Source organism: Podarcis muralis, chromosome 14 (assembly GCF_964188315.1).
Source record: "Podarcis muralis chromosome 14, rPodMur119.hap1.1, whole genome shotgun sequence".
NCBI lineage: Eukaryota > Metazoa > Chordata > Lepidosauria > Squamata > Lacertidae > Podarcis > Podarcis muralis.
This window is the reverse complement of record NC_135668.1, coordinates 7,165,912-7,187,024: the sequence shown is the minus strand read 5'-3', so window position 1 is coordinate 7,187,024 and position 21,113 is coordinate 7,165,912. Positions and strand designations below refer to the sequence as shown.

The 21,113-nt window shown below is 46.8% G+C and overlaps 1 protein-coding gene across 2 annotated transcripts in view; it reads right to left on the bottom strand.

The window, feature by feature from the left end:
* The window catches only part of ALPK3 (alpha kinase 3), a 76,957-nt gene that overhangs the window by 41,942 nt on the left and 13,902 nt on the right, over positions 1-21,113 (bottom strand). For both annotated transcript variants that reach the window (XM_028707135.2, XM_028707136.2), the window contains 2 exons: positions 18,063-18,184; positions 1,962-2,079 (listed from right to left, as the gene is read on the bottom strand). In XM_028707135.2, the coding sequence (XP_028562968.2) occupies positions 1,962-2,079; positions 18,063-18,184 (240 nt within the window). The remainder of the gene's footprint in view (positions 1-1,961; positions 2,080-18,062; positions 18,185-21,113) is intronic.

Here is a 21,113-nt window from a genome sequence, read left to right as displayed (position 1 = left end):
CACTTCTTCACAGGGCAGGCCGTGAATTTATAGAATTGGCTGCAATAAGAGACGGTGACAGCTGACAGCTCAGATCAGGAGGGGAGAACCTGTGGCCCTCCAAAGGTCGCTGAGCTGCAACTCCCACCCGTCGCTGACCACTGGTCGTGCTGGCTGGGGCGGCTGGGAGTTGGAATCCAGCAATATCCGGAAGGCCATATGTTCCCTATCCCTGGCTCAGATGTCTTCAAAAGGAGACAAGGCAAAATCACGCAGGGGACGTCTGCCAATGGCCACTAGCCACCATATCTTCAATGAAGGGCTTGGAAAGGGGAAGCCTGCCACTCAATACCATTTTCTGGGGAGCAAGGGTGGGCGGTCAGACACTTCACCCCCTGTTTGCGAGCTTCTCAGAGGCATCTGGTGGAGCGTTGTGGAAAGCACAACGCTTTGCGACAGCGCACTTTTTTCACACGAGGTTCCCTGCTCCTACTGATATGTGAATGGGACAGGCACATGGCCATTACAGTGGTACCTCAGGTTAAGAACTTAATTCATTCTGGAGGTCCGTTCTTAACCCGAAACTGTTCTTAACCTGAGGTACCACTTTAGCTAATGGGGCTTCCCACTGCCGCCACTGCACGATTTCTGTTCTCATCCTGAAGCAAAGTTCTTAACCCAAGTTACAGGGAACCAGGCAGAGGGCCTTCTCGGTAGTGGCACCCGCCCTGTGGAATGCCCTCCCACCAGATGTCAAAGAGAAAAACAACTACCAGACTTTTAGAAGACATCTGAAGGCAGCCTTGTTTAGGGAAGCTTTTAATGTTTAATAGGTTATTGTACTTTAATATTCTGTTGGAAGCTGCCCATAGTGGCTGGGGAAACCCAGCCAGATGGGTGGGGTATAAATAATAAATTATTATTATTAATTATTATTATTATTATTAACCTAAGGTACTATTTCTGGGTTAGCGGAGTCTGTAACCTGAAGCGTATGTAACCTGAAGCGTCTGTAACCCGAGGTACCACCGTATCTGGTTTGCTCCTCTGGGCCACCAACCAAACCTGGCTGAGAATCAGGGAGGAGAGGGCTATTGATGGCTACTAGTCATTACAGCTAGGCTCTGTCTCCATAGCTAGAAGCAGCTGTGAACACCAGTTGCTGGAAACCACAGGAGGGGAGAGGGCCCTTGCGCTCAAATCCTCCTTGCAGGTTTCCCACACACAGGCATCTGGCTGGCCACTGTGAGAACAGGATGTTGGACTAGTTGGGCCATTGGGCTGATCCACCAGGCTCAACTTAGGTTCTTATGTCTTCTGTGAAAAAGAAAAGGGAGTGTGCAAAACTGACCGGAAAAATAAGAAATCAAGATAACAAACTTTTTTTAATGAAAGAATGGAAATGGTTTATGGAATATTTACAAATAAACTTTGAACAGATAAGAACATTGGCAGGATTCTTGTGGTAACCTGCAGTTTTATAAGAGTAGATATTTAAAGTAGAAGAATAAATGAGCAAATTAATTTAATTTGGGTATGCAGAAAGTATTAAAAATAAATTTAAGGAACCACAGAAAGAGGGGGAAGGAAGTTGAGTTATGAAATGTTAAAATGATTGTGAAATTACTGAAATGTATAAAAGTGAAAATCATCATCATCAAAAGGAGTGACTGGACCTCTGAAGCATGGCTTTTATTCTGTGAACTGCCCTGAGACCCCCAGGTATAGGGCAGTATATAAATTCAAATAAGAATAATGGCAGTTCCATGGATCTGGGAATTTTTATCTCCGCATGCAAAGGATGCAAGAGCCCCTTTGGCCTTGAGTCTAGGAAGTGATAGAGGCCTGAACAGATTGTATATTTCAGAAGGCCAATGTTCCTCAACATTCAAACCAGCCACAGCTAGCTAACAGGTATCCCCAACACACACACACACACACACACACACACACACACACACACACACACACACTTTCCTTACTTGTACAACTGCAGCGTGTGTCGGTTCCCGTGACGAAAGATCTCGTACTTTGGCAAGCCACAGTATCTGTCCATCTCTTCATCATCTTTGTACCAGGTCACTTCCGGTTGCGGGTAACCTGATTAGGACATGACACATTAGCAGGAATTGGGGCACGGGAGTCAAGGAGCGCATAACCCCGAGATGAACATCATTCCAAGGTGCATGCGGGAAAGCCCCACATTCTGCAACATACAGGTTGATACCAGAAACTGCTCTGTTCTGCGTGGCTGTCCTGGTTGCAAAAGAGAGATTGATTCGAGCTGCAGAAGTTTGGGAACATGGTCCAGTGTTTATAGGGCTGGGGCAAAGAGAGGCTGAGGCAAAGAAGCAGCAACAAGGGCTGCAACTAAGCACGACTAAAGGAAAAGTCTGGTATCTGCCCACTGTTGCTTGAGGCTTAAGTGGCCCCGGAGGAACCCACCAGCTTTGGGTGATGCTCCAGCTGTGCCCCAATCTGGACAGGGATAACCTAATTTCTATGGCTGACACTCTAGTAAACTTTAGGTTAAATTACTGCACTTTGTTATATGTGGGCTGCCTTTGAAGGTGGTTCAGGAACTCCAACTGGCCCAGAATTTGGCAACCAGGTTGCTCAATGGGGCAAGAAGGTCTGAGCACGTTAACACTGATCCTGGCCAAGAACTGGCTGCCAATTAGTTTCTGGGCCCAATTCCAAGTGTTGGTTTTGACCCCTTGAAGTCTTATGTAACAACAACAACAACAACAATAATTTATTATTTGTACCCCGCCCATCTGGCTGGGTTTCCCCAGCCACTCTGGGCAGCTCCCAACAGAATATTAAAACCACAATAAAACATCAAACATTAAAAGCTTCCCTAAATAGGGCTTCCTTCAGATGTCTTCTAAACATCAGGTGGTTTTTTATCTCTTTGACATCTGATGGGAGGGCGTTCCACAGGTCGGGCACCACTACCGAGAGGGCCCTCTGCCTGGTTCCCTGTAACTTGACTTCTGGCAGAGAGGGAACCGCCAGAAGGACCTCGCCACTGGACCTCAGCGTCCAGGCAGAACAATGGGGGTGGAGATGCTCCTTCAGGTATACTGGGCCGAGGCCGTTTAGGGCTTTAAAGGTCAACACCACCACTATGAATTGTGCTCAGAAAGGTACTGTGGCTCAGGACCCTAATACCTCAAGGACCACTTTCCCCATATGAACTGACCTGGACCCCGTGACTGCTGTCCAAAGTCTTGCATCATGTGCCTCCTCCATGGGAGTTGCAGAGGGTAGCGACATAAAAATGTGTATTTTCTGCGGTGGCTCCCCACTTGTGGAATGCTCCCCCTAGAGAGGCTTGCATTACTGATCTTTAGGCACCAGACTAAAACTTTTCTTTTCCGCAAAACCTTTGGCTTTTAATTATCTGTAGTCTTTTTCAGTGAGTGGGTATTTTAATCCTGTCTTTTTAAAAATATGCCAGTTTAGTAAACTTTTATGTTTTATTTTATGCTGGTTTTAATGAATGATTTATTTATTGTTGTAAGTCCCTTCGATTTATTCTGTAAAACTGTGCAACTAATAAGCTAAATAAACAAACAGCAGCAATAATAAAAATATAATGGTGCCTGTCCTCCCCCCATCCCCAAAGTTACAATTCTCAGAGTGGTTTAATAATCAATAGCTTTTCCCATGGAACTCTGGAAACTGTAGCTCTCTGGATACTCCCAGTATCCTTAGCAAACTACAGTTCCCATAATGCTTTGGGGGAAGCCATGACTGTTTAAAGTGGCACAATATTGCTTTGCATGCATCATGCAGATGAGGCCCAAAATCCAGAAATTTGGGGGAGACAACAGAGGAAGGGGAAGGATATAAAGGAAGGTAAAACAAGGAAATAATATTCCTGACCGTCCAGATGCAAAAGGAGGGTAGGTTGACCCAGACTTACAAACGTTGCATCAAATGTCCAGTTTGCAACTGAACCACATGCTAAACTATCTCCCAAAAGCAGGTTAAATTGGGACATGGCAAGTTGCGATCTAGACGTATCAAAAAAACAAACTACCCTCTGAAACCTGATTCATTGGGATTCCAGCATGGCCTGCCAAAGTCAACCTGTGCTTAAATTAATTGCATGTTAAAGTGGAGAGGAAACCCCTTTGCTGCTAAATCATATGGGAGGTTTTTCACCATACGGCAGGTTTTCACTCGTCGGAACAAACAACCGTTCGTAAGCATGACTTGGGAAGAGTGTAGTGCAGATCAGGTGATCTTTTCTTGTCACATCTGACATAAATGGGCGATGAGAACATCCCCGCTGTTCTAGGAAGTGAGCCTGCTTTGGGGGGTGGAAACCTAAGGTTAAAAAACAGACACTTAGCAGTGGACCAGAAGCTCCATGGAGAACCAAGCATCACAGTCTGTAAACTGAACCCAAAGTTTCCATTGGACAGAAGCAACAGCGGTTGCATCACAGCCTGCTTGTGCCCTCCAAATGCCATTGGATGACAGATGCCATCTGCCTTTTCAGTACAATGACATCATGATAACATGTGTGACTGGCTGCTTCTGAGCCAAAGAGGCTATATTCTTGCTAGGATCAGCTATGGGCATACGGAACTAAGATGGGCCAGAGGGGAGGGGAAGGAATCGCTCATCTCTAAACTTGCCTACCCCTCCAAGGAGAGTTAAAGTTGCCCGCTTGCCTTACAAAACAGCTTCCTCTGGGTCCAGTCCTCCCTGCACCAACAAGTAGAGAGGGCACAGAGAGATGGCTCCTGCAGTGTAGCTTTTGCACCCATAGCTCCTCATGGAGCAGGGGCTGGAGAACCTGTGACTTTCCAGACAGTGGAGGCTGATCCATGAGGGCAAATGGGGCAGTGCCCCACCAGCCTCAGCCTGCCCTCACAGGTCTGTCTCCATATTTGCATCCAGTCTAGGGGATGGCATTGCCTGCCAGCTTCTTCCTGCTTAGGCACTAGATGGGCCAACCACCAACTGCTCACTGCCACCCATTGATTGAACCCTCTTCAACTCATCCATGGCTGGCCCTCACCTAAATTCCTGGGACCCACAGCTACTAGAAGATCTTACCCTTTGTGTTGACAGCATGGAACTCACTAGGGGCAAAACTAGAACAGATTGGCTTTGTTTGTCCTTGGCTCTGGGCTCCAGCTACTGCCAGGCCCTCTCTCTTCTGTCTCACTTGTCCCAATGGGCACCATCCACCACAGATTCTAGAATCATAGAATCATAGAGTTGGAAGAGACCACAAGGGCCATCGAGTCCAACCCCCTGCCAAGCAGGAAACACCATCAGAGCACTCCTGACATATGGTTGTCAAGCCTCTGCTTAAAGACCTCCAAAGAAGGAGACTCCACCACACTCCTTGGCAGCAAATTCCACTGTCGAACAGCTCTTACTGTCAGGAAGTTCTTCCTAATGTTTAGGTGGAATCTTCTTTCTTGTAGTTTGGATCCATTGCTCCGTGTCCGCTTCTCTGGAGCAGCAGAAAACAACCTTTCTCCCTCCTCTATGTGACATCCTTTTATATATTTGAACATGGCTATCATATCACCCCTTAACCTCCTCTTCTCCAGGCTAAACATGCCCAGCTCCCTTAGCCGTTCCTCATAAGGCATCGTTTCCAGGCCTTTGACCATTTTGGTTGCCCTCCTCTGGACACGTTCCAGTTTGTCAGTGTCCTTCTTGAACTGTGGTGCCCAGAACTAGGCAGTTTTGGGATTCCAATACCCATCAGAACCCAGCATGGCCAATGTTGGATGATGGAGCTGTATCCTAGCAACACAAGTTCCCCCACTCCTTCCTTACAGCCTAATTGTCCCCGGGGGAACTGAGAGGACATTTGGGATCAGTGTGTGGTACACAATGCTAGATATGCCTTTGACTCAGAGGAGTCAAGGCTCATATTTCCTGACTTGCAAGCATAAGACTCAGGAGCCGATGATGCTTGTCTCAAATGCGCAACAAGCACCACACTCCTGAATTCTGATTCCCCAAAGAGCCCCCACCCCACAAAAAAACAACAGCCTCATCTTGCCAGCCATATTTGCCCACCTCCGCCCCCCCCCCCCCCGGGCAAATCCTAGCCTCCTAACAAACAGGAGGGAAATACAGCAAATAATCCCTGAGAAATGTAGTTTCCCCAAGGACTACAGCGATTTAAGGGACCGAACTAGTGAATGTTGGCTTCGGAGATCAGTTTAGCTTGCCTCAGAAATCATTCGAGCTATTTCGTGATGTTTGAGGAAAGCGTTCGGCTTATCCTGAGCCGAGCCAAAGTGAGCCAAGAGGGGAGCTTGGCCATAGCTAATTCTCAAGAGGCAGCGTTTCTCCAGCAAGCAACCTGCAGGCAACTCCTGCCTTCTCCTGCCTCTGGATTCGAGAAAAGCTCAGGCTGCATGAATATACCCAAGGAAAGCAGCTCAATCCCAGACAGTTTCATCCTTAAGTGGCTCTTGAACAGTGCCCATTCTGGGAACCCTGCATAAGCTTGGATCATATTCTTGCAAAGCGCGTTCAGCATCCCCTCTAAGCTTCAGGGATGTTTGCGCAGTGATAATTACAGCTTTAAACCCGAGGCATTAACATAAGACTCGTTTCCTAAACCCATTCCTATTGATTTACACACTGTTTGCACTGTGGGGGGAAAGCGTCCAGGGAGCAGCTTGGTTTTCCTTTCCGCTGTGCTTCCCTGGTTATCTCTGGTCCACAAGAGGGAGGATTAAGCTCCTGCCAGAACAGGAACACACACACACACACACACACACACACCCCACCCTGCTGAAATAGGAGTCAAACTTACAAGATATTGAATGGCTATAGGAACAGTTCTGCAGTGACTTGTCCAGAGGGCCTTAAGGTGGTAATCAAGCAGACTAAGGATCTCCAAGGTCACTCACTGGCTCTAAACTCTGACTTAGGGACTGTGGAAAAATAAGATGACCAGAGCCTCTGGTCGCCTCTTGCTCCAAGCAGGTGCGCTTTGGGAATATAAGAGGTCAGCTTTGTAAACAGGAATGCGGTTCTGAGGACCTACACACACTATGCAAATACACAGGTGTATCCGCCTGCCATTATTTATTGCACATAGCCTTTATCTTAACCACAGAATCCCAGAGCCTGGATTTGCAGGACAGGATTCGGAGGCAACCAAAGAGCCAACAACGGCTCCTCCGCCAGAGCCAGTTTTCACAGGAGATAGGGAGGCCAGATGCCAAGGAAAACAAGGCTCCTGCGGCCTTTTAAAGCCGTGCAAAGGGATTTCAGGGGTGTAGATTTACCTGCTGAAATTCCCTCATCTCTACAGAAAGGGGCACATGCCCCTGTCCTCTTCCACATCTGGTTATGCAGTTATTGGGACATGGACTGGAAAGATGCAAGTTCAAGTCTCCCTTCAGCCATAAACCACACTGGGTGATCTTGAGCCACCATTGCTTCTCAGCCTAGTCTACCTCGCAGGATTGTTGTGAGGATAAAATGAGGACATCCACCCACCCCAATGTGCATAGGCAGGGCAGTATAAAAACAAGTGCACACATGTGCAAACAGGGGACGAGCTAAACCTTGCTTGTTTTTCCTCTCTGGAGGTGCCTGCCTCTCTCCTCCCAGTTTCCAAAACCAGCCTCTCTCTTTCTCTCGCAACTGTCCTTCCAATTTGCCACAACCAAGGTGACCTCCAGTGTCTCTCATTCCATCCTCTCCCTTCCCCTGCTTAGGTCTCGGCACTTGGGCGAAGTTCAAAAAGTTATCTCAGCTCACAGGCACACACCGCCTTGCAGAGAGGCCACGGCAGGGCTGCCTGGGGGGCCGAAGTCCCCGCACACAGAGAGGAATGCGCAAGAGAGACCCACAAAGAGAGCAAGGCTCTCTAACCAGATTTGGAGCCATCCTCTGCACTGCAATGAGTCCTGGGCAAAGAGTGCAACTAGCCAGGAAGCAGTTCTGTTGCAGGAATGGCTTTTAAAAGATGCAATAGCAACTCTTTCCCTAACTTTAATCCCCTCCTTTCGAGGCTTCAAACCAAAATCCTTCGCCAAGCTTCCCTGGAGGTGCCAGGGATTGAATCTGGACCCTTCTTTCCTTTGGGGAGTTATAGGGACAGAACTATCCAAACTGTATAGAAATTTATTATGCGGCTACAGCAGCAAGAATGTTACTTGCCCAAAAAATAGAAAGAAGAAGAAGTCCCAGCGAAAGAAGAATGGATACAAAAACTTATGGAATATGCAGAAATGGCGAAACTTACCGGGAAAAATAAGAAATCAAGATGACAAACTTTTTTTATAAAAGAATGGAAATGGTTTATGGAATATTTACGGATAAACTGTAAACAGACAAGAACATTGGCAGGATTGCTGTAATAACCTGTAGTTTTATAAGAGCATGTATTTAAAGTGGATGAATAAATGAGTGAATTAAGTTAATTTGGATATTTAGCAAATAAAAATAAAAATAAATTTAAGGAACTGCAGAAAGAGGGAGGAGGAAGTCAAATTTTGAGATGTTAAAATGATTATAAAATGACTGAAATGTATAAAATTGAAAATCATCAATCAAACAATCATCTGGGACCTTCTGCCCACCAAGCAGATGCTCTACCCTTCTCCAATTAAATGAGAAAGAGATCTTTGCCAACTACTCTAACTGGGGTAGCAACAGGTCCATTTCCACATCAAATTGCCCATTAAAACCATCCTTTCAAAGGTGCCCTGGGAGCCTTGCCTTGCCCCTACTGAGATCTCTGACTGGTCCAGGCGGACGCGGTGGCTACAGAACGCAGCAGAGAGGCCAAAGTGAATTGAAGGGCCGGCCGGTTTGCCACCCCTGCCCCTTCAGCAGTTCTTCTGGCCAAGAATCACAGGAGTGACGTGGTCAGAGGGAGCTGTAATAGGAGCTGCCTCTCCCCCCCCCCCCACCGCCAGCATGTGGAAGATCTGCCCAAGAACTTGGTTAGACCGTTTCCCTCCAGGGACTCTGATTACATCTCTCAGACACATCGCCAGTAGTCACAGGTGCTGCTGCTGCTGGGGGCATTCTCTATAACTGAGGATATCATGCACAGATGAGGCTGCCAGGTTTGGCGCGGGGGGGGGGGAGGGGAGAAGCCATGCGCACACTTTGCATATACCATGGAGGGATTCTCACTGTACACAACACGCACACACCGTGCGTTTAAAAAACATTTAAAGTCCTCTCCTGCCCAGGAATCCTGGGAACTGTAAGTTGTGAAGGGTGCTAGAAATTGAAGCTCCGTGAAAGGTAAACTACAGCTCCCAGAACTGTTGGGGGCATGTTTTGAATCTGTGGTGTGTACACAGCCAAAGACCCCCCTCCACAGGTCCTTGTGCATGCATGATTATTTGTGCTCACGGTGGTGTTGGGGGGGGGGGTTATACGTCACCCCACTTTCAACACTGTTTGTGCCTGCAAAAGCTTTGGGGCAGACATATCGCTTTGTTTCCCATCAGTGCAGACAGTCCAGTAGAAATCTACCCACAAGTACTATTGTTCCACTCTGAATAAACCAACCACCTAAAGGTAAAGGTACCCCTGCCCGTACAGGCCAGTCTTGCCAGACTCTAGGGTTGTGCGCTCATCTCACTCTATAGGCCGGGGGCCAGCGCTGTCCGCAGACACTTCCGGGTCACGTGGCCAGCGTGACAAAGCTGCATCTGGCGAACCAGCGCAGCACACACGGAAACGCCGTTTACCTTCCCGCTGGTAAGCGGTCCCTATTTATCTACTTGCACCCGGGGGTGCTTTCGAACTGCTAGGTTGGGAGGCGCTGGGACCGAGCAACGGGAGCGCACCCCGCCGCGGGGATTCGAACCGCCGACCTTTCGATCGGCAAGCCCTAGGCGCTGAGGCTTTTACCCACAGCGCCACCCGCGCTGCAACCAACCACCTAGAGGAGCCCATAAACCTGAAAACTCATCTGCCCTCTGAGCCTTAAACTGCTCAGGACTGCAATACCTCAAGGAGTCTCTCTCCATATGAAGCTACCCAGACCCTGAGATCATCTTCTGAGGCTCTCTTTCGTGTGCCTTCTCCTCCAGAGGTCCAGAGCATGGGCAGGCAAACTAAGGCCCGGGGGCCAGATCCAGCCCAATGGCCTTCTCAATCCGACCCACAGATGGTCCGGGAACCACCGTGTTTTTACATGAGTAGAATCTGTGCTTTTATTTAAAACACATCTCTGGGTTATTTGTGGGGCATAGGAATTTGTTCATTCCCCCCCCCAAATATAGTCCAGCCCCCCACAAGGTCTGTGGGACAGCGGACCGGCCCCCTGCTGAATAAGTTTGCTGACCCCTGGTCCAGAGGGTGGCAACACAAGAAAGGGCCTTCTCTGCAGTGGCTCCCCATCTGTGGAATGCTCTCCCCAGGGAAGTTTGCCTGGCGTCTTCATTACAGACCTTTAGGTGCCAGGCAAAAACGTTCTTTTTTAACCAGGCCTTTGGTTGATCTGTTTGATATCCTATACCCTTTTAAAATGTGGCTCTTTTCTTGGGGGGCGTATTGGGTTGTAGTTTTTATTCCGATTATATATGTTGTGATCTTTTCTGTGAACTGCCCTGAGACCTCCAGGTATAGGGCAGTATATACACTCAATAAATAATAAATAATAATAATATTTCCAACATGCAGGCAGCAAATGTCACAGGTGATATAGCTCAAACAGTACCATCCATGCACAAGAGCAAAGTATCAACCAGCTTGGGGAAAACACCAAGGTTTGCAGAAGTTGAGAAAAGTTTTTGGGGGAAATCTTGCTAGGTAGGAGAGGGAGAACGCAGCAATAGCCCCATGCTCAGCAGCTTCTGAATTTTGACTTATGCGGGGGCAGAAACCCACAAGAACAACATATGAAGCTGCCTTGCACTGAGCCAGTCCAGACCACTGGATCCAACTAGCTTAGTGCTGTTTACACTGGCTGGCAGCAGCTCTCAAATGTTTTGAGCAGGGGTGTCTCCCAGTCCTACCCAGAGATGATGGGGATTGTACCTGGGACCTGCTGCATGCAAATTCTAACACTGAGAATCTATTCACAGGTAGGTAGCCGTGTTGGTCTGCCGTAGTCGGGGAAAAATTAAAAAATTCCTTCCAGTAGCACCTTAGAGACCAACTAAGTTTGTTACTGGTATGAGCTTTCATGTGCATGCACACTTCTTCCGAAAGCTCATACCAATAACAAACTTAGAGGGCCTTCTCGGTAGTGGCACCCACCCTGTGGAACGCACACCCTTCAGATGTCAAAGAGATAAACAAATACCTGACATTCAGAAGACATCTGAAGGCAGCCATGTTTAGGGAAGCTTTTAATGTTTAATAGGTTATTGTATTTTAATATTCTGTTGGAAGCCGCCCAGAGTGGCTGGGGAAACCCAGCCAGATGGGCGGGGTACAAATAATAAATTATTATTATTATTATTATTACAGTGGTACCTCGGGTTACATACGCTTCAGGTTACATACGCTTCAGGTTACAGACTCTGCTAACCCAGAAATAGTACCTCAGGTTAAGAACTTTGCTTCAGAAATTGTGCAGCGGCAGCACAATGCCCCATTAGCTAAAGTGGTGCTTCAGGTTAAGAACAGTTTCAGATTAAGTACAGACCTCCGGAATGAATTAAGTACTTAACCTGAGGTACCACTGCATTATTATTATTATTATTATTATTATTATTATTATTATTAGTTGGTCTCTAAGGTGCTACTGGAAGGAATTTTTTTATTTTGTTTCGACTGAGAATCTATGGCCTTTTCCAGGAGGGAAACAAAACAGTTGCTTTTAAAGTAAATTGTTAGACATCACAGCTGCAGGAAAGAGCCTGGAAACATGCCAGCCATTTCTGCTTGGAGAACAGAGGACATCCAGTTTGAAGACTCCGTGGCCCCAAGAGTATTCACCCCCTCTCTCAGCCCAGGAACCCACACAATCCAAGCAGGATAGCCAAGGTGAGGTCCTCCAGAGATCACTCGATTCCAACTCCCATCAGCACAGCCAGTGGTCAGTGATGGTCAGCCTGCCCTAGGCTCTTCTGTGAGGAAGGTTGGGGTGATAATTTAATAAACCCAAAATTAATTAATCTCAGGAGTGCCAGTCCAACAACATCTGGAGGAGACCATGCCCATGAGATGCAGATGTTTCTTAATTTTTATCTGGCTGTTTTGGGGAGAAAAAGCCAGGTTCCTTGCATAGAGGAAAGTGCCCTTTTTCAAAGAGGACAAAACCTGCAAATGACATGCAATCTCATCTCACTCGAGAAGTTTATCACACTTCACGAAATTAAATTATGGTGGGGGAGTTGGACTGGGATTTAATTTTGTCTGCTTCTTTGCAAATTGAGGCTAGGGAGGTGTAATTTGCAGCAAAAAGCAAAAAAAAAAAAAACTGTCAAGAGAGGAGCAGGGGGCCACTTAACTCTTTCCTAGATGGCTAATTCCCCCCTCAAATCCCCCACCCTCCTGAATACATATTCAGTTTCAGGGGGTCTGGGTCCATGTTTACTTGCAGACATAGGCTTAGAGCCCAGTGAGGGAGACAATTCTCCACTTATATTTATTTACAAATTTCTATCTCACTATTCTACACCGCACAACAAATGAAAAGAATGATGATTATAAAAATCAAAAGACCAAGCCATGCATTAAAAGGACTGGAGAAAATTCATCAACATTTTACTGCAAATGTGTGCTAAAATACACACATTTGTGTGTGCAATTTTGTCTGTTATACTTACATTGCAAAGCAATGTCCTCTAATACACTCCAGGGCTGGGCGATATATCAATATATTGTCCAAAACAGGTTTGAAATCCATATTTTTATATCGGTTTCATAATTTTTGACCTGGCAATATATTGCAAATCAGTGTGTGTGTGTGTGTGTGTGTGTGCGCTCGCTGTGCAAAGATCACAATGTGGGGAAAACCATGAAACTCCATCCTTATTTCAGACGTTGTGATATATCAGTATATCAAAATATTTAGCTGCTGATATATCGTGATGTTGAAAGCCAGATATGCCCAGTCCTAATACACTCCTTTCACAAATAATAAATTTATGCTGCTGCTTCTTTTGCACATTTTACCCTAATATACACCTTTTTGAGATCACTGCAGATGGTGACAGCAGCCACGAAATTAAAAGACGCCTGCTTCTTGGGAGAAGGGCAATGACAGGCCTAGACAGCATCTTGAGAAGTAGAGACGTCACCTTGCCAACAAAGGTCTGTATAGTTAAAGCCATGGTTTTCCCAGTAGTGATGTATGGAAGTGAGAGCTGGACCATAAAGAAGGCTGATCGCCGAAGAATTGATGCTTTTGAATTATGGTGCTGGAGGAGACTCTTGAGAGTCCCATGGACTGCAAGAAGATCAAACGCATCCATTCTTAAGGAAATCAGCCCTGAGTGGTCACTGGAAGGACAGATCGTGAAGCTGAGGCTCCAGTACTTTGGCCACCTCATGAGAAGAGAAGACTCCCTGGAGAAGACACTGATGCTGGGAAAGATGGAGGGCACAAGGAGAAGGGGGCGACAGAGGACGAGATGGTTGGATAGTGTTTTCGAGGTTACCAGCATGAGTTTGACCAAACTGCGGGAGGTAGTGGAGGACAGAGGTGCCTGGCGTGCTCTGGTCCATGGGGTCACGAAGAGTCGGACACGACTAAACGACTAAACAACAACAACAACACACCTTTTTGTACACATTACTCCACTGGAGAACTGCACTGCGAAAAATGTGGAGAAGCACAAATTATAGAAGATGGCTGCGTTTCAGTTCCTGTGCTGTTTCAGAAAGTGCAAATTGGGGAGGTTTGCCTTTAAATGCAAACAATTGAATCTCTCTCCATCCTAACTCTGGGCTGAGGAATATGACTCCAGGTGAGTTTGAGGTGTGTCAACTGTTTGGTCCCATTCACACAGCCACAAGCGGCTGATTCCTTGGAAGCTACACAGAGTGAAATGAGAATCAGCAATTTCATATCCCTTGGGAAGCCTCTCCTATGACAGTGGCTGCAGAAAGATGATGGCAATTCTCTGTAATCCCACAACATGCCAAGTGTTCCTGAACCCACCAACATACATTGGGTACCATTTTTTAATTTATTGAAGGCATTTGTATGCTGCTAAATGATGCACACCCAGCCCTAAAATGGAAAACAAGGCAATTGGGAGGAAGGGTAATAGAACTGTAAGAAATCGTTTTGCTCAACATGATGCTTTACTATGTTTTTATATGTGCAGTAAGTGGCCCAGAGTGGCTGGGGAAACCCAGCCAGATGGGTGGGGTATGATAATAATAATAATAATAATAATAATAATAATAATAATAATAACAACAACAACAACAACAACAACAACAACAACAACAACAACAACAACAACCACCACCACCACCACCACCACCACCACCACCACCACCACCACCAAAACAACAACATGGGGCTAGAACCCACGACCCTGAAATTAAGCATGTCATGCTCTACTGTTTGAGAAAGGAGAAATATTATACCAGCCTTGCCCAACCTGGTGCACTCCATAAGTTGTGGGACTCCAGCTCCCATCAGCCCCAGCCAGCAAGGCCAATGGTCAGGGACAATGAGAGTCAGATCCCAACAACATCTGGAGGTCACAAGGTTGGGGATGAGTGGATTATTCACTTGTCAATTTTGTATTTGTCTGCATAAACTTCAGCAGGCTTGCCTGTCTTCCCACCCCTCTTTGGCTGTGTGGAGGAAGGTGATTCACTCTCCTTTGTCTGTGGTTTTAATGCAGAGGCTGAACAGTCACTTATTAGAGATGCTGTAGCAGCAGATCTGCCTCGACACAGGTGGACTAGTTGCTCTTTGAAGTCCGTGTAGTTAAAGCTAAGGTTTTCCCAGTAGTGATGTATGGAAGTGAGAGCTGGACCATAAAGAAGGCTGATTGCCGAAGAATTGATGCTTTTGAATTATGGTGCTGCAGGAGAGTCCTATGGACTGCAAGAAGATCAAACCTATTCTTCATTCTGAAGGAAATCAGCCCTGAGTGCTCACTGGAAGGACAGATCCTGAAGCTGAGGCTGCAAGACTTTGGCCGCCTTATGAGAAGAGAAGACTCCCTGGAAAAGACCCTAATGTTGGGAAAGATGGAGGGCACAAGGAGAAGGGGACGACAGAGGACGAGATGGTTGGATAGTGTTCTCGAAGCTACCAGCATGAGTTTGACCAAACTGCGGGAGGCAGTGGAAGGCAGGAGTGCCTGGCGTGCTCTGGTCCATGGGGTCACGAAAAGTCAGACACGACTAAACAACAAAGTCCCTGAAAGCTCCAGGTTCTTACACCAAAGATGCTAGTCATCACAGATACAATTGTGCCCTTGCCTAACCTCCCTCTCACTGAGCAGAGATAATTTATTCCAGTCGTTTCAGAGGAAGATACAGGCTGTCACTGAACTCTTAGGAGCAGTGACCAGGCATGCTAGCCAAGCCCACAGCCTCCCCAAAAGGAAGGAAATGCTTTTTAAAAACGGAAGGGGTGGGGATACTGTAAATTGTCTGAATATATGGGGAAAGCCAGACATGCATCTGGGAGGTGCTATTTTTACTTTGCTTTGGGGACAGCAGAGAGATCAAGACAGCAGCCGTTGGTCAAGGAATGAAAGCAACAGAGAGAGAGACAGAATCCTGGAGCAGAAAGGGCATTTGAAGCCCACCAGGAGGCCAAGGGGAGAGAGGTGAAGATGAGATCACCCTGGGTGCAAAGGAGCATCCAAGTCCACAGTTGGTGTGCAGTAAAATCAAATTATAGACCGGCCCAAATAAAATGCAAGTGTTAAGGAAATCTAGGTGCGGAGTAATCTGTGCAAATCTATTTCACTATTTGGGAGAAATTTTTACCATTTGCAAAAGTGTGATTTTAAAAGGGTTTGGGATTGTTTTTTGAAACTAGAGAGGTTCCTCTCAAAGACTACCCATCCTTACAATCCCTATTTTTGGCCGAGACACAGTCTCAAATTCAGGTTGGACAATTACAGTTGATTGAGAGGCCTTATGAACCAAAGATCAGACTTTTTAAGACAGGTGATGGGGAAATTCCCTGGGAAGTGTGGGATAATACTTTCTTCGGCGGTCATCCCCGCCCCACCAACAAATCAGAACGAATGCTCATTAAATAGCAAGTCAATCTCCCTGCAAACCAATCAGGATTTATGCCCAATAAACAGCTCATCTGGAAGTGCCCTAAGATGAAAAAATGGCTGGAGGGAAAGAATGGTGCTGTGCTTGTTTCAGGGTGTCTAAATAGCAAAAAAGTGTGGTTCAAATGCAAGTAGCAGGAGGCATCAACTCTCTGCTGCAACTACCAGGTTTAGGAATTCAGCCACTTGGAAGGGGATTAAAAAAACAAAAACACCCTTGCGCATTATTCCAAGCCATGAAAGAAGGTGTCACAAGCGCACAGATCCGGCCTGTTATCAGAAGAAGGGCTCCAGCCTGCAACTATTTATCTTGGTCTCTCAAGAGAAAACTGAAGCGCCTCTAAGAGATTCCGCCACAGTGTTTGGGAGACAGAAGCAAACATTTGAGATTGAGAGAACTGGCTGTGAGGTGTTCTTGCACCCAGAGCTAGGAAACTGACTGGAACTGGATAGTACCACAAGCTCTTTAGGCAAGTGACTAAGTCACTTGCTGGGTGATTATCTCTTAAGACTTTTAAGAGAACAGATCCTGGTAACGGATAAAAAACTCTCAGGGTTGAACTGGGAGAGCCTCCAGACATTATTTCTTTCATAATAATAATTTGTTATTTATACCCCGCCCATCTGGCTGGGTTTCCCCAGTCACTCTGGGTGGCTTCCAAGGGAATATTAAAAACAATACAGCATCAAACATAAAAAACTTCCCAAAACAGGCAAGTTCCCAAAACTTCAGTTGTCTTTTTGTGCTTACAAAAGGTTTTGGGGTGGTCATACCGCTTTGTTTCCAATTGGTGCATGCCCTGTAATTTCCTGCTAAACCCTTGTAACTTTTTGTGCTGCAAATATTCTGGTTTATTCAGTGCTAATTTTAGATCTGACATCATGCACAAATGGGGCAGACACACGAACACGTCTGCCACCATCAGCAGGACCCTGAGAAAGAGAGAGAGAAAGAGTGCTGAATTTGGCAGCCAGGTTGTTCCCCAGGGCAAGAAGGTTTGAGCAAATAATGCCAATCCTGGCCCAACTGCAGGGTGTGCCAATAAGTTTCCAGGCCCACTTCAAAGTACTGGTCTTGACCTATAAAACCTTAAAGGGCTCAGGACCGCAATGCCTCAAGGACTGTCTCTCTCCATATGAACCTATCCAGACCCTGAGATCATCCTCTGAGGCTCGCCATTTGTGGAATGCTCTCCCCAGAGAGACTCACCTGGCACCTTTATTGTACACCTTTAGGCGCCAGGTGAAAACGTTCTTCTACAACCAGGCCTTTGGCTGATTGACATCCAATGCCCTTTTAAAGGTGTTATGGGAGCGGAGATTATTCGTTTGATCTTGTTCATATTTTTACTATGTATTTTTTGGTTTTTATATTGTCATTTAGGGACGTGGGTGGCGCTGTGGGTTAAACTACAGAGCCTAGGGCTTGCCGATCAGAAGGTTGGTGGTTCAAATCCCCATGACGGGGTGAGCTCCCATTGTTCGGTCCCTGCTCCTGCCAACCTAGCAGTTCAAAAGCACGTCAAAGTGCAAGTAGATAAATAGGTACCGCTCTGGCGGGAAGGTAAACAGCATTTCCATGTGCTGCTCTGGTTTGCCAGAAGTGGCTTAGTCATGCTGGCCACATGACCCGGAAGCTGTACGCCGGCTCCCTCGGCCAATAAAGCGAGATGAGCGCCGCAACCCCAGAGTCATTCACGACTGGACCTAATGGTCAGGGGTCCCTTTACCTTTTACCTTTATATTGTCATTTTATGTCGTGGACCGCTCTGAGGTCTATGGCTGAAGGGCGGTATACAAATTTAATTAAGCAACAACAGCCATTGCATTTTATCTGAATCCCTGCATCTTGCTGCTGAACAAGAAGCAAACACTCCCCCCAGTGTGCTAACGTACCTGTCACGATGCAGGTGAACTTGGCATCTGCATCCTCAGAGACGGCGTACGACTTGAGAGTGGTTTCAAAAAGGGGCTGGGTTTCCTCGGTCAGCTGAGCAATGATCGCACAGAAGGTGCTCCTAGAAGCAATTCAAGGAATAATATTAGAACACGGTCGAGGTACGTGACGAAGAACTGCGAAGGCATTCTGTGCCCTTGTCCCCCCCGCCCCACCGCCCTCCCGGCTCACAAGGATCTACCTTACGAAGCAGCCTCACATCCCAGTTTGACTCCCACTGAGAAACTGCTGGCCGAGTTAAAAGAGGCATGGCTCTGGGAAAACTGATCATGAAACTGCTCCCATTGGTTATCAAACAATGATTGGGTCGCATCAGACTAAGGTTACATGCCATACATTTAAAGCACACTTAAAGCACATCCCCCTGCCCCCCCCCCCCAAAGAAGCAGCCTGGGTACTAGTTTATCACACACAGAGCTACAATTCCAAGAACCCTGAACAAACTACAGTTCCCAGGATTCTTGGGAAGGTATGTGTGCTTTGAATATATGTTGCACATGCTGCCCAAGTCCAACCACTGGTCCACCTAGGCTCTGTACGCACCATACACTTGAAGCACATCATTCCCCCTTGCAAAGAATCCTGGGAATTGTAGCCCTGTGAGAGGCAAACTACCATTCCCATGATTCCGTGGGAGAACTGATGTGCTTCGAATATACAGTGTGCGTGGGACCCCACACTTTTAGTTTTAGTCGAAAGGTCTTAGTCATGTCCATCCATTTAATTGGGTCTATTCTGATGAGGCATAACCCTAACCCATTGGAATTATAGCATGGGGAGTCATCCACGTTATCAACATGGGCCAGAGTTCTGCTGTTGCCTCTCTTTGCAACATCCATCTCTGGGGGGAAAGGCTGGAGGGCTAGAATGAACCATAGTTTTTATATTCAGACATGCCCTGGCAGTCACCTGATGGGCACACATGTCCTAACCACACCCATGCCTCTGTGATTTTACACCCAAAATACTTTTGATCCTGGACCTCTTCATGGGTCTCGGAGGATCAAGAGGACATGCAACTGTTTCTGCACCAACATATTAGACAACACATATCATGTGGGCACGTCCATGAATTAACTCAGAGGTATGTCCACATGTTTGACAAAGATCTGTGGATGCACTTCAAGCCATCAAACAGTGTCCCGTCTGTGAATTCTTCTTCTGTCTATTGAAAAGAGGCATGCAGTGGTGCGATGCTAGACATATTTATTCAGAGAAGTCAATCTAATGCAGTGCTTCTCAAACTTGGGTCCCCCACTGTTGTTGGACTACAGATCCCAACATCTCTGACCACTGATCCTGCTACCTAGGGATGATGGGACTTGTAGTCCAACCACAGCTGGGGATCCAAGTCTGAGGAAGACTGGTCTAAGGGATTTCAGCAGACCTGACTCCAACTGGTAAGTGTACAGTGAATTGGGGGCGGGGTCCTCCCCCAAAGTAAATACCGGAATTAGAGGTGGGGTTATCTTTGGGTCCATGCATAGAAGGGAAAGGGTTAACCCTCTCCCCAGCTCCATCTCTACAATATGCCTCCCGCTGATCTGCTATTTGCATTGAAAAAATAATTAAGTGGAAAGCGAATGCCAGGTCTACTTTTGGCCCCCAGTTAGAAAGACTTAATTGCATCTAAAGAGTAAAAGGTAAAGGTAAAGGACCCCTGACAGTTAAGTCCAGTCTCGAACGACTCTGGGGTTGCAGCGCTCATCTCGCTTTACTGGCTGAGGGAGCCGACGTTTGTCTGCAGACAGCTTCTGGGTCATGTGGCCAGCATGACTAAGCCGCTTCTGGCGAAACCAGAGCAGCGCACAGAAATGCCGTTTACCTTCCCGCTGGAGTACCTATTTATCTACTTACACTTTGGAGCGCTTTCGAACTGCTAGGTTGGCAGGAGCAGGGACCGAGCAACAGGAGCTCACCCCGCCGTGGGGATTCGAACCGCCATCCTTCAGATCAGCAAGCCATAGGCTCTGTGGTTTAGACCACAGCACCACCCGTGTCCCTTCTAAAGAGGTAAGGTAAAGGTAACGGGACCCCTGACCATTAGGTCCAGTCGTGACCGACTCTGGGGTTGCAGTGCTCATCTCGCTTTATTGCTGTACTGTTTTTAACATTTGATTGGGAGCCGCCCAGAGTGGCTGGGGAGACTCAGCCAGATGGGTGGGGTATAAATTATTATTATTATTATTATTATTATTATTATTATTATTAGCCGAGGTACATGTTAATATTATCTCCTCCCCATTCACTGCTTCAGTCACCTGTGCTGTTGAGAAAAGTATCACACTGGTTCCTAAGTTGCTCCCCAGGGAACTGGGGGGGACAACACCTATTTCTCCCCATGGCTATTATGGAACTATGAAACAGCTGCAGTTCAAGCAGCCATGGCATCTAATGCACCATCTGCACTATACATTTAAAGCAGTATTATACCACTTTAAACAGTCACAACTTCCCCCAAAGAATCTTTGGGACTGTGGTTTTTTAAGGGTGTCGAGAGTTCTTGGGAGACCCTTTGCAGAGCTATGATTCCTGGAGTTTCCTGGAAAGAGAGACTGATTGTTGAGAATGCAGGTCACAAACAGCTAAGCCAGAAAAGCTGGAAAGAAAGAAAAAAATCCAAGCCCCCTAGAAATCTGATGCCGGTGGCCAAGAATTCAAAATATTTTTCAAGCCCCCACAACAAGCTTGAGGGCTAAATATTTGCTTTGAGGAGGAAAAGATAAGCCACACAAGCTTCTCAGGGATCCACATTCTTCATCCAGTATCAGATTCCCATGCAATTTGGTATGCGCAAAACTACGGAGACCAATGGAGAATGCTCTTGGGGTGCAGCCACACCACACGCTTCATCACTGTTTCGTGTGCATGTTTTCCCCATCCCCACTTCCTTCCTTGGTTCCAGCCTAGGACATTTCCCCAGGACATTTCCATCGCAAATTGCAGCCTGGAGCTTTGCTGAATTGCATGACTGCTCTTGTGCGTTTATA